Source organism: Chamaea fasciata, unplaced genomic scaffold, assembly GCF_029207755.1.
Source record: "Chamaea fasciata isolate MVZ Bird 193981 ecotype frontalis unplaced genomic scaffold, bChaFas1.0.hap1 SCAF_3, whole genome shotgun sequence".
Classification (NCBI taxonomy): domain Eukaryota; kingdom Metazoa; phylum Chordata; class Aves; order Passeriformes; family Sylviidae; genus Chamaea; species Chamaea fasciata.
In genome coordinates, this window is record NW_027094088.1 from 53,572,266 (window position 1) to 53,585,883 (window position 13,618).

Below are 13,618 nucleotides of genomic sequence, written 5' to 3' on the forward strand. Positions count from 1 at the left end.
CTCTGTATATTAGAAGGTATCAATAACAGACAAACCCTAGGCTATTCAATTATTTAAAAAATCAGGACTCTCAGTACTAATGCATAGGGGAAAGGAAGGAAGCAACCTGAGAGGTTTAGGGAGAAAATATTAGGGAAAAAAAGGGACAAAAGAGAAGAACAACTTCTGCGCTCTGAGACACATGCATGACTATACAAAATGGGTGGAAATACACTTTTATTTTTAGGTGGACTCAGGATTTGATAACAAATAACTTGTTGTTTCAAGTCTGTCTTCCCTAACTACATATAAAATGCATAGTGGTAGTTCTGCAGATGAAGCTTTATGCTTAAATCACAGTGTTTCTCAGTTTTCATTTTGCTATGTACAGAGCTTCATCTTTTGTATTGAAAAAACATGAAAAGAATCCTCTTGAAGGAGTCCACTGCAAGCTTCACTGGTGGTGATATAACCAGTGGAACATTGTTTCTTTCCAAGTTCTCTTAGAGGGAAAGAAGTTCAATAGTTGATTTTGCAATTTTGTATTATGATTTGATGGTAAAACATGATTTAGTTTTCGGTTGCAGATGTGTATGCAGAACTGGTCAGCAAATTACTACATGTAAAGTAAATTGCATCATGGAATACTGTAAGCTTTATCTAGCACGTATTTTTCATGTTAGGTAAACATATCTTTCTCCTGGCATGATAATAACATCAACTTGCGTTTTAAAAATGCTCTATAGTGGAGCAAAAGTCAGAATGTTTGTCCTTCAGGAGTCTCTTTGCAGACCTGAATAAACATTGTAGAGATGCCCAAGTCATTAGAGATTTGCTCTGCTAGCTAGGCAATTCCACTGCATCACCCTTTCAATGTAAATAACTATGCTTAATTAATGGAAATGCAATATATACTGAGTAATGACAGAACAAGTAAATAAACGCAGGGGAAGATGTAGCTCTGTTGAGGACATCAGATGAAGATCTTGCTACTTCATTAGTTTATGCCAGTTAAAACAAATGTGAAGTATAAACCTACAGTTTTTTACACTGTACAACAGTGTTGCAATGAAATGCATTTTAGCTTTTGTTAGAATCAGTTATTAGAAGTACAAAATGAGTAGTTTAGGCACGTGACAGGCTGTATTTGGTATGCAGTCCAGAACAGCTGCCTCCTGTATCCACAGCTACTGACACTCACAGAAAGGATGGCCAGACTTTGCAAACCCATTTCTGACAGTGCACAAATAAACAACTGTGGGTGGATTTAACAATGCAGACAGTATTAATCCTTCCCCATTCCTAATGTCTTGAGGATTTGAAAGGTAAATGCAATTAAGAAAAACTTGAATTTACCAGTCTACATTTGAAGGCTCATACTTTCCTTCCCTTGCTCCCACTAAAAATATTTTTAACTTCCAGTGTATTTATAACAGCCACCAGTGAAATGCCAAATCCCCCTAGCTTGGTTTCTTTGGAATAACATAGAGTAAAGGACATAGGCAGAACACAATGCGGAAAGAAAAGCTTCCTTTCTCCAAATGACCATGCCTTTTTTTTCACCCCTAATTTTCCTCTCTCCTTTCTTCATGGTCAGTAATCTTTAACATAGTCTTTGTGAGGGATGGCTGGAAAAAAATTGCCGTGGGAAACTGTAAGATTTCGTGAGAAAACAAGTAGGGAGCACCCTGAAATTTCACGAATTATGCTGAGGAAAATCAAAGTGGCATCGGGCCATGTTCTAGATCCCTGAATTCCACTTTGCTACAAGAGTAGTACCTGCCTTTTCAGTTTACTCTTGCTTTTGTCTCTATTTTCTCCTATTTTTCCACCTGCAGTTACTTGTTCATGACTTGGAAAATAAACTCTTTGCAGCAGGGACTGCTTTGTGTTTTTTTCTGTGAGCGTGATTTCCACATATTTGATAATTCTGGGCTAAAGGTGGTAGAAGTCATCTTTCTTTGGAGCACTCAGACTCAAAATTTCAGACTGCTCTTAGTTGAAAGTCCAAAACAACTGACTTCTGTGGTGGTTTTATTACTGTTTAGGAAACAGATGTGTATTATTTCTTAGGTACCTCAGCACTACTGCCTGCAGAGTAAGGAACCTACTTCACAGCTTCTTGAAAGGTGAACTCACTGTGAGCCACCTCAGTTCAGTTTCAAGTTGGCTCAAGCCCCTGCACTATATGAATGCTTACAATCCTCTCTCTTCTGTGGAGGAGAATAGCGGAGATGGTAAATTTTTTTTTTTCAGTTACATCCCTTTTATTACTAAGATGTATTTTCATATTATTTGTAAAATAAGAGGTGTAGCTGGCATTGCACTGTTGTATAGGAATCATTAACATGTAACACATGTTTATGCTTTTCCTATAGTATTCCTCTGTTTAAGGAAACTATTCTTCTAGATGTATCCATGCCAAAAGGTAATGGTCCTGAGGTGGTGATGACACAGATTGTGGTGTGAAACAGCGAAAGAGGATGGAAGAGAAACTGCACAGGCTTTTGAACACAGGATTTTTTCTTTTCCATCTTTCATCTTGAGTAGTTGAAGACATGGGAGTTTCTGAGCAGGATATTTTCACGTGTTAGTTCTTGTTTTGTGGGTTTTCTGAAAGAACAGTGTAGGAAGTTATGTTAACAAGAGACAAAACCATTCTTTCCTGTCAAAGGGAAATTTAATTCCTGAAGTGATTCTCTTTAAACCTGCAAGTAGTTAATTACTTGGGTCTGCCAAAGAACCAGGTAGGTTTATATATGTATATACAGTTAGTCAGTCAAGTATTTGTGGCTGATTAGTGCCTAAAATACTAACTGGCTGCTTTCCCTTAAACAACTCAAATAGTCCATTCTGTTAGTACTACTCTGAGCTCCATCACAGTGACCACATCTGCATAAAAATGTAGAATTTGCTTCCTAAACTGAAACCCAAAATACCTCTTGTAAGAATAATACTAACAGCAGCTCAAGCTTTCAGGACTCAGTCAGAACATGCTGAGTGCACAAGTCTCATGAGCACGTTGTCTCCAAAAGCTTAAGAGAACATTGTGGCAAAGATGAAATCATAGGAAGACAAGAGAGGGAATTGGAGCTCTTATGTGTCACCTTTCTTCTGATAAATGTGATTTAATACTAACCAGTGATTTAAGATTGTTTATTCTTACTGTAACAGAATAAAATCATGTTCAGACAGAGTCCATACTGTTAACCTTTTCCTTTCACTGCTGTGTTTCCTCAGCTAGTTTTTGGCCCAGCTGGAAAAGTGGCAGGAAATGTCACATACATATGGACATTATGTGGCTGGCTGGGTGTTTTTTCCCCCCCATGTTGTTTAAGCAGGCTTGGAGCAGTCCTGAGGAGCATTAACATGCTGCCTCTGACAGCTGAGAGTGTTTTGCCACAGGTGTAGTTTTCCCCAGAGGACTCTGGGTCTGAATGCTGAAGAGGGAAGAGAATAGATGTCCTTTGTTGTCCTTGATCAGAAGGGGGTGCTTAGCACTCGGCAGAGGGTTTATTTAACAGCTTGCTTGTATCCATGGGGCGGTATCAAAAGTAAAATATTAGCAAGAAACAAGTTCAGTGAGGCATTCTACTTTCACACTGCCCAGCAATAAGCTGTAAAAAATCATCCCTGAAATATGCCTCCTTCTGTGATGAAGAGTTAAAAGTGGGTTATAATTCAGCAGACATTTCTAAATGCAGTGATATGCAAGAGGAAGAGACCACTGCAGCAGATGATTTAGGAGTAGAGAGACTACTGAGTAAGAGAAGCTAGGAGAAATTACTTCTCATGACACTAGGGAGGCACGTTTCAAACTTGGCTTATAATTGTATGTACTTTACCTGTCTCTGAAATTCTCTTACATATATTAATGCTATAGCAATCTATATGAACAAAATGGGCAGTATGCCAAAGGAGGTTGTAATTTTCAAGTACCTCGGTATTGTTATTGGAGAGAGGAGGAGGATATCCACTAACAGTGTAATTATGTGGCAATTCCAGGGAAATTGATTATTATTAGCTTTTTATGATCACACTAACAAAGTCAATGATCCAAGATAAAATAGCAAAAATTAGAGCTTGAACAATATTCAGCAACAAGGTATCACCAGGTGAGAGTGGATGTATCTGAAACCAGATAATTCCTGAAAGGGAAATGGCCGTCTCCCACCAATTATAACGATGGATGTGCTCTATTAAAGCCTGATCCACTTTAATGGGAGACTCCCAGCATGAGAGGCCACGTAAGTATGCAATGACACATACAGTATCGAGAAGTGGGTGGGTGTTTATTCTAAATACCCACATCACTGGGGTATTTGCACCTTTAACCAACAGAGAGAATTACAGGTAGTGAATACAGATCGATTTCTTCCAGTTGGTTATTGCTTTAACAAAATCTTTTGTCACTTTTTCTAACATCCGCCTTCAGTCCCCCAAACACAGTGTGGAGACTGGGTACCTGCATAGTCAGAACTACGACTTGTCAGCCATGTCTTCCCCTTTTGAGGCCTTGTGGTTTTATATATAATAATTAAAAACACTTCTCTGAGATGTGAGAAGGCTTTTCTAAGAGGAGAGCAAGTTGCTGCAATAGAATAGCGTAATATTTTTGAAGGTCATAATAATAAAGTAGGGGAAAGAGAATAATCATTATTGCTCTTTCTTGTAGTTAGCTTGCTTTCCGATATCCCACACTGTAACTAGAACACTATTCAAGAACACCCATCACAGTGCTTAACAAGATTTAATGTACATTTATTCTTAACATGTGGAACATATAAAGATTTTATACTGAATAAATGAAATTCATTAAGCCAGAGGAAAAGGAGGAATTTACATCAAGTTTTTTCTTTTTTAACTACATTATCTTGAAATACAAATGCAGATTCTTGTCACTGAAAAATCTTTGAAGTTGTGTTTCTTCCTTTTTTTTTTTTCCTGTATATATTTTTTGTCTGTAGACTGGTAACCATTTTCTTAAATCAATCCATACGTAACCATTTCCACACCTTGATTTATAAAGCAAATTGTGATCGGCTGCTCTCCCGAAATAGAGCATGACTTTATACATACAGAAACTTGTACATTACCCTCAGTTGTTGGTTTTCTGTGTTGGGTTTTTTCTTTTTTCTTTTTTTTTTTTTTATTATTTTTTGGAGATATGGCCCAAATGAAAGAAAGAAATAATTCTACTATCACTTTGTAGATACCACATCATGAAAAAGAAACTAAAAACTTTGTACTAAAAAAAAAAAAAAAATGAGGGTATGTTTCATGTACAACTTCTATATACATCACGGCCCTTAGGCAATAAAAAAATATTTTAAAAAATGATTAAAGGAATTGTGAAGAACTGTCATTGTGGAAGGTCAAAAAAAAAAAAAAAAAAGAAAAAAAAAGATGTAGACAAGACAGTTCCGGTGAGGAAGCAACTGATGTTAACTTCAGGTTTTGTTTAAAAATCTTTTAACTTGACTTATTTTGTTTTGTTTTGCTCCTAGCCTAATGTAACCATTTCTCCTGAGGAGAAATCAGTATTGTTTTGGATTTTGACTACTGACTGACACTCTCCTTGATCCCCTATACCTACATCACTAGAATCTTCTATTGCACAGAGCTTTGGGTGATGGTATACAAGTTTTTTTTTATTTTTTCCTTATCTGAAAAAATAAAACACACAGGAACTTGGTATGTTGGTTATTTTTTCACCTTTTTGTTTCAAAGTGGTGAGATTTTTTTCCCATCATACAATGGTTTGCCATAACATTTTTTTTAAAAAGTCACTAGTTCGCTTCCCAAAAAATATGCAATACAAACATGGAAAAGAACATTGAAAAGGATAATCTATGGAAAAAAAAAAGTGTGACCTTTGAATGTACTAGACAGCAACTTTGGTTAAAAAAAATAAAATAAAAAGATGTACTTATACACATAGACAGCAAATATTAATTTCATAACTGTTCAAATTAATAATTTCTTTAATTCCCAATTGGTAAATAGTGAATGGGGCAGAGGAGCAAAGATTCTTTTTTTTTTCCTTCTTCCTACATTGGATAAACAAGAACAGAAAACAGCCAGTTATATGTGACCCTCTAATCTCCACTCACACATGCTTGGCTTCTCACTTATGTCATAACTGCCCAATCTGAAAAAGTACATCACAGATGACAGATGCAACCAGAGAGTTCAGGACAGCAGATATTGAGATATCCAGCAAACGACCCTCGTGCAAAAGGAACTCGGAGCGGTTCTCGTCCACTCTCGCCATGGCCAGCAAGGCCTTGGCTGCCCTGCACATCATGTCTACGCTAGGCGGCTCCAGAGGCGGAGGCTGCATGTGCATGAGGTTATGCTGGCTCTGCTGGTACTGGGCCATAGTGACCCCATCCTCCAGGAAGCTTATCAAGTTTCCAATGCTTCCCTTCTGCACAGCTATTGCCCTTGCTGCTAATGTGTCCCCCTGGGCAAGGTTCGATAGGAGCGCCATGGACATTTCTCGGCAGACCGGGTTTTTGCGGTCCCCAACGTACCTAACTAAAGTAGCGTAGAGTTTCTCCTGACGGCTGAATGGAGGGGTGGCCAAGATAAGGTCCACATTATTGTCCTGGATACTGAGCTTACACAGGGTCTCCAGCACAAGTCTCTGAGGCGAAAGAACTGAGTTGGGCCCCACGGTTGGAAAAGGATCCTGTGCCTCTGCAGACGGGCACACCATCCAGTGCAGCAAGCCATCCAAAATTGGCAAACAGATGCTTTCTGTGTAAGCAGACAAGTCTAGCTGCCCAGAAATGTTGGCTAATGTGACCAATGTATTATCCCTCAAGACCTCGAGGCAGTCCCACCACCACTCATCCTTGCTGCAGGCCACCCCTTTGTCCTCCTCTTCCTCTTTCTCGTAAGTCTGCGGCGCTCGCTTTCTTTCTGGATGCTCGTGGTGAAGAAGGATCAACTTTCCCAGGATCAGCACCAAGCCTGGATGTTTGGACATTTCGGTGTCATTGCCAGGCACAAAAGACAAGCTACGGACGATATTTGACACACAGATGCAGCGTTTGGCCAAGGAGTCTTGCCAGTGAGTTATGGTGCATAGAGGAGTCTCATCCCGGCTCCTTGGCTCATCCTCTAGCAGTTTAATATTCCGGTGGCTTTTGGCTTGATGGATCCCAAAGGGAAATTTACTGCTCTCTGTTTGGGAACCAGAGTTTGAGTCTTCAGGTAATGCTCCTGGCCGAGCTGAGAGGACATCATCAATGGTTGCTGTTATACTCTTTTCTTGTTGCTCCTCAGATTCACCTTTCCCCTCGAGGTCCTTCTTTTTGCTTGGAGAGTTCAAGGGAGGAGGGGCTTTCCTGCGTGGTGGAATCTCCATCTTGCTTTCAAAGTGAGTCTGGATATGCTCAGTTGTGTCACCACCACCAAGCTGCCAGTGGAGAAGTCCACTATCAAATTCCTGAACACGTCCAAGTTTGTCAGATCGGTCAACCACAAATAGATTATTTTTCTTTACAATCTTTATTGGCAGCTTGTCAAATTTACTGGCTTGTTTTGGCCTCTCACTTGGATCAGCAATGGCACCAGGAGTGGAAAAAACAACGCTCTTTTCTTCTCCCTCTACCTTTTCATCCTCCCCCTCCTCCTCATCTTCATCAAAATAGTCAATACATTCGTCATTCTCGTCTTTTCCAGTATCCTCTGCCAAGGACTGACTATCATCTTTCTTGGCTGCTTTGTGATCAAGTGCTTTGTGGCCTGGATCTCCCACTTCATACTCCATAAGGATTCCAAAAATGTCAATCAGGCATTTTCTAAAATATTCTACTAAAAGCTCAAGAAATCCAGACAACTAAGGGAAGAAGAAAGAAAGAACATAAAAATCACATAAATATTTTTGTCTGCATGAAATTTTATTAGGAACACTGACGCATACATGTGTGAATATTTCTCTTATCCTGCTGTGGACTTGTGGCTAGGTCCTGCATAGCAGAAGTAAATCAAAAGAAATTCTTCCAGAGTCTGTCCAAACAGTATATAATGTCAAACTATCACAGCTCCATTTGCTTCAGCTGTAACAGCTATGAGAGGTACAGAACTTTATTAATGTCTCCTTAGCAGACATCTGGCCTAGCTGTTCTGTCCCCTTGGAAGTGCCTATTACTCTTAATTTTTTGTACAGAGTACTGTAGTTCCTAACTTAGCTATTTTTTCTGATTTGTACTTTTATTAGATATTTAAAGTTTACAATTCTTACTTTCCTCCTGTGTCTCTAAAACCAACTGTCTCTAAAACCAGCAGCTCAGGGTCCAGGTACTGATATCCTAGATTAACATCTCACCTCTATTAGAATGGATCCATTTTTTGCCTGGCAGTAGTTAAAAATTGTTATTGGAGCCTGGTGCTGTAAGTCACCCTTCAGAAACAGTTTTAATTTAGGTTTAATCTTCTTAATTAACTTGTAATCACTTTCTTATGGAAAGGCAGTAGTTGGACTTGGTATTAATTTACGCTTAGTGGCTTTATTATTAAAAATTCTTTGTTGTTATGATGGATTCAGCCCAATTGTCTGGCTTTTAATGTGTTTGGTTTTTTTTTATTTTTTTTTTTTTATCATGGGCTAATGGGTTTTCAGTAAAATGTAGCCCTTTGTCCATTCTATATTCTCGTATGATTGCCAACTTCCCAAAGAACTAAGAACAAACTGATACTTATCAGAACTGCAGGAGTTACCAGGCATCATATGGTCCTGCCATTGAAAACAGAGTCCAAAGGAAACATAACAAAAGAATATATGTATTTACAATATGTCTGGTATTCTGTACAATTTGCATAGGGTGCATTAACACAATTTCTGACAGAATTCAGAGGAGATTCACCTCATTTAACTTCAACACCCACACTAGTCACACACCTAACCTAATTGTCTTGATTCCTTTTATAATCAGTGGTCTTCTACAGGCCATTTCTAGGGTATGATTCATCTGACCTATTTTAGATCTCTTCTTCTGGGTGAGATAAATCATGCTATAGATATCCCTAGTTCTAAAGTCAGGTGGGATGTAATGTACCATTTGTGTCTGTATTTAAAAATAAAAGTAATTATATTTAAAAATGATGAGTTACACTATTAGTAACCAAGGAATGAATGGAGAAGAGAAACTGAATATTTAATTTGAACAAATTTTAGATGATGTGAATTATCAGGATGCCATCTATTACTACCACCTAACAGGCAAATGATTAGAGCAGAGCTGGAAAACGCTCGGAGGCAGTGAGGCAAAAGCACACACTGTTAAATCCTGTGTTGCTCGCATCCTACGGATAGACAGTGGACTTTAGCCTTTAAATTGTCAATCTGGTATTCCTGTGAAAACTTAATTCACTGGAAGAAGAAACCGAACAGAAAATAAGCAATTAAATAAAATCCGACAGTCTCACATGGAAGTATGGAACAGGACAAGTTGTCACCAAAAAAAAAAAGCCTTCAAATCAGCTTAATACAGTTTTGCAAAGTCTTTAAAGAAACACAGACTAAGAAAGATTACTAACATACTGCTGTTTTGAGGGATTATACTATAATGTGTGTGAATTTACACATTAGTCTTTCAGCAGTGCTGAAATTCTTATATTCCTACATGCTCCTTTCTACAAGAAACATCCTTTTTTCAGGCTTCTTTATTTTCTCTATGTGACCTATATCTGTCTCCTGTTACTCCCTGTTACCAATCATAAACAAGTGCAAGTTTTTCAGTATTAAAATTTATGTTAATTAGAATAAATTGGAAAACCCAGCAGCATTTTTGTAGGTGTCTTATTTCACTTTTCTTTCCCTGGGAAGTTGAGAAGGATAATGCTTTCCCACCTACCTGAGAGAGGTTGAAAGTAGCAACAGTGCTGTCATCATACAGAAGAATATTAATAGTGTCTAGCGCCCAGGTACTTTCAGCCAAAAGACCAGATTTAAGAGACATCATCACTCTCCAGGCCTCAGGAGTTACTGGAGAAAGAAAGAGGGAGAAGTAAAACAGTATTAGTGCATCCTTGGAGACTGTTAATGAGTTCTGAAAGAGTAAACTGTGATATTCTGAGGATGCAAATCTAAATTAAATGGTTACTGGTTAAGACCCTATTTTCACTGCTTAGTTCTGTTCAGTTTTCTGTAACTGCTGCTAAGCCTTAGTGCTGGAGAATATCCTAGCAGGGCCATTCTTCCTGACTGCTGAACCTGAAATAATCGTACAAACTTAAAGAACTTGACTAACCCAATCCATCAGTAAACTAAGGTAGAATACTCTGTCAGGAATGTGGAAATCTGAAGTATGAGAACTTGAATGGATGAAATGTAACCAAAATTTAAGATTAGAAAACACCTGGGGATCTTTTTAAGAAGTGGGGGAGAAACAAACAGGACAAACACTATGGAATGATTAAATGGACCATTCAAGGAAAGCAGAGACTGCAACTACACAGCAGAACTTCCATGGAACGCAGCATGAGCTTCCATGGAACAAAACCATGGAAAAGCTTTGCTAAGCTAAATGCTGTACTGGTGATTTGACAGACATTCTAAAGAACCTTTCAACACATCTCATTTTGAAATCTGAGGCAGGCTTCATTTTTAATGCATTTGTGAAGACCTTGAGTCTCCATATAAAATATTGCTTCCATTTCATGTCAGATTGTCTGAGATGAGTTTTACCTATCATCCTCACTGATGCACACGTTATCACATTTTTATTGAAGACAATCACATTGTAGTTAGCGAAGTTCACTATTTGTCAAGAGTGTCTTAAAACGTGAAAAAAAAATCAGAATCAAAGTCCCTTTCCTCACAATTTATATTAGGTTTTGTTTTGATGCTTACCAATATCTTTTGAGGTAATCTTTCGTCTTGGTTTTAAGACTGGTTGGGATGCTTCTACGGAGCCTGGGGGGAAGGTAATCTCTCGCCTAATCGGTGGTGGTTGGGGTGGAGGTCCTGTGACCTGTGACACTGGAACTGTGGGTATAACCTTTTGCATCTTCATGGAGGGTAGGAAAGGAGACTTGCTTGGAGACATACGGTTTTCCAAAGAGCGCTGGAAGGACGCTGGACTCGGAGCTCTGGAGATGTGGTTTGGCATAGAGGGCGGTGTCTGGTAGGATGACTGAGGAGGTCTAGTGATAGGCTGCATGGAGGCTGAGGATGACATATAAGAAGGCTGCCGTTGGTTGACATGAGAAGGCCACTGACTCTCATGGTTTATCCTCTGGTCAGGTACCATCATATCATCAGTGCGATTCATCCCTGGATACGGAGGGGCCTGTGCAGGGCCTCCTGGACCTTGCCTGTTCTGGTAAGGGTAAGGCATATCATTTCGTGTTGGCCACATGTTCTGCTGAGGACCTTCACTGGAGGATGAAGACTGCATAGGGCCACCAATCATCTGGGGAGGTATTCCATGCTGCTGCATTTGTCCTGGGCCCTGCATCCTCTCCCTGTTATACGGGTATGGGTACTGTCCCTGCATGGGCCTCCTGTCAGGCCCTGTGTAAGCGTTGCCATACTGGTTATACATTTCCTGCTGCTGGTTGCCATACTGCATGTTATACATATCCCCTTCGTGGCGTTTGGCTGGAGGCCCATACATGCCATCCATGTGTCTCTTGTAGTTCTGAAAGAAAATTTTGGAAAGATGTGTCACTTTTACTCCACACGTAATATAAATATACTGGATGAAAGCTCATTTGAAAAGCCAAAGGCGCTTAGTTCTAGAGGGACCGTGCTGACTTCAGAGTCAGGCATACAGTGCTATGGTTAGGCTTGATCCAGTGCTTTCTTTTAAAGCCTCTGTTTTGCTGTGCTTAAAACTGAATACTAAAAGGAAGCCTATCCTTGGGCTAAATTTTCTTATGCTTGCTCTAATTTTTTCCCTTTCCTTCCCCATCTGTCAGACTAAATTCCACTGGTCATTTCAGACATGCATGAAAAGGCAACAGTCCTCATCAACTAAAAGATTTTCACTTCTTTTTTATGCTTAGTCTACTACAAAGAAAAATCTTAAAAAAAATTCAAAACCACCCAGTGAATCTTTTCAAGTGACAAGCACTGAATAAACTCTTAAAGTAACAAGATATGCTGCAAGCATGCATGTCTGAAACACTAAATCTTACAATATGACACAGGCTACAGACAGTAAATTTATTAATAGGTGAAAAACAATCTGTTGCATTTGATACTCTGTGTAATTCCCAGGAATATGGTCATCTTTGGGCAACCATCTTCTTCCCAAATCATCCTTACCACATTTAATTTACTGTGAGAGTATTGCAGCAAATGGTCACACCCAAACGTTCTATTCTAGTTTATGCAAGTTCTTATCCTGCTGTTCTGTAATGAATTAAACGATGTAACTAACAGCTGTCACCTATAGTTTATTCCCTCTTTGCTTCTCACCCTCTCAAATGGGGAATGTTCTGTGAGGTAAGCTGTTTTACCTCAGGGAGAGCTGAGTGGTTTTTAAGCTATACAAGTTTGAATATATTTATGTATAAGACAGCAGAACAAAGAAAAGACATGTTGCTCTTTGAGGGGAAGGTGGTAAGGTTTGCAGCGGTCCTTAGTTCCTGTGGGAGTTTGTTCCACAGTTCAAACCACATTGAATGCTCTGAAGCAAAAAAATGTGAATTAAATGGGTGATTTTTGAATATATGATCTATGGCAAATTCAAAGTTACAGCTCCCCCAGAAACTCAGTAGCTCAGTAGCATTGTACAATGTATACTAATGTACTAGAGTTAAGATCAGATAAAATTCTCTCTGTATTCAATATGGGAAAGTTAAAACAGCTCTGGGATTCATAAAGTCATCTTCCAACTTTGGTGCACATAAAACCACAACTACTGTATTGTATGAAAGTATTTTTTTAGAACTTGCTATAGAGCTTTCTGCCTATCTGAGAAATACCTATTCCAAGCCTTACATGAACTACTTGCTGTACTAAATTCCACCCTTGGGGCCAATTTATACATTAAGAAATGACTTGGCAGCAGCCACACCTAAGAAATTTTGCCACAGTGACTCAGAGCTTACAGCAGATACTTGGGAATGAAGCCTTTTTAAAAGCACTCCAGCACCCTGGCACATGCAGTTCCAATGTGCCCAGTGCAGAGGACAGTGATGCACTTGAGCTTCTCCCTCCTATGGACATGCTCAGCAAGACACTGAGACTGCACAACATGTCTCTTTCTCCACTGAGATATGGAATTCTGAGACCTCACAGAGGACAAAAAGCCACTAACATAGGTCACCTGCTGCATAACAGCTCTTGCAATGTAAGCATTCATACAGGAATTGGAAAACCTGGCTCCAAGTGTTTCATTAGCCCCAGGAGTTCATGCTCCAATCACCTTTGCAGGTCATTCCTTAGCCTTCGGGTTGTAGATAAAGCTTTGAAAGGGTCATTTTTCACATTCCTCCTGCACCACTCCAGAGTAAGATTTAGGAAATTGTAAATAAGATACTGGCAACAGAACCTCTAGCTAAATGAAGAAGTGGAATCCTCTGGGGATGGGAGAGAGAGGCTGAGGCTGGTCAGGATCCTTGTCCTTCATTCTCCACTACTTTTCTGCATTAATGCATTTTGCATTCAAGAGTCATT

The 13,618-nt window shown here is 39.3% G+C and overlaps 1 protein-coding gene across 5 annotated transcripts in view; it reads right to left on the reverse strand.

Moving 5' to 3' along the window:
* Positions 1–4,710: 4,710 nt before the first annotated feature.
* The window catches only part of ARID1B (AT-rich interaction domain 1B), a 324,700-nt gene continuing 315,792 nt past the window's right edge, over positions 4,711–13,618 (reverse strand). For all 5 annotated transcript variants that reach the window (XM_066179044.1, XM_066179043.1, XM_066179042.1 and 2 more), the window contains 3 exons: positions 10,844–11,633; positions 9,846–9,976; positions 4,711–7,828 (listed from right to left, as the gene is read on the reverse strand). In XM_066179044.1, the coding sequence (XP_066035141.1) occupies positions 6,116–7,828; positions 9,846–9,976; positions 10,844–11,633 (2,634 nt within the window). In that variant the 3' untranslated portion in view covers positions 4,711–6,115. The remainder of the gene's footprint in view (positions 7,829–9,845; positions 9,977–10,843; positions 11,634–13,618) is intronic.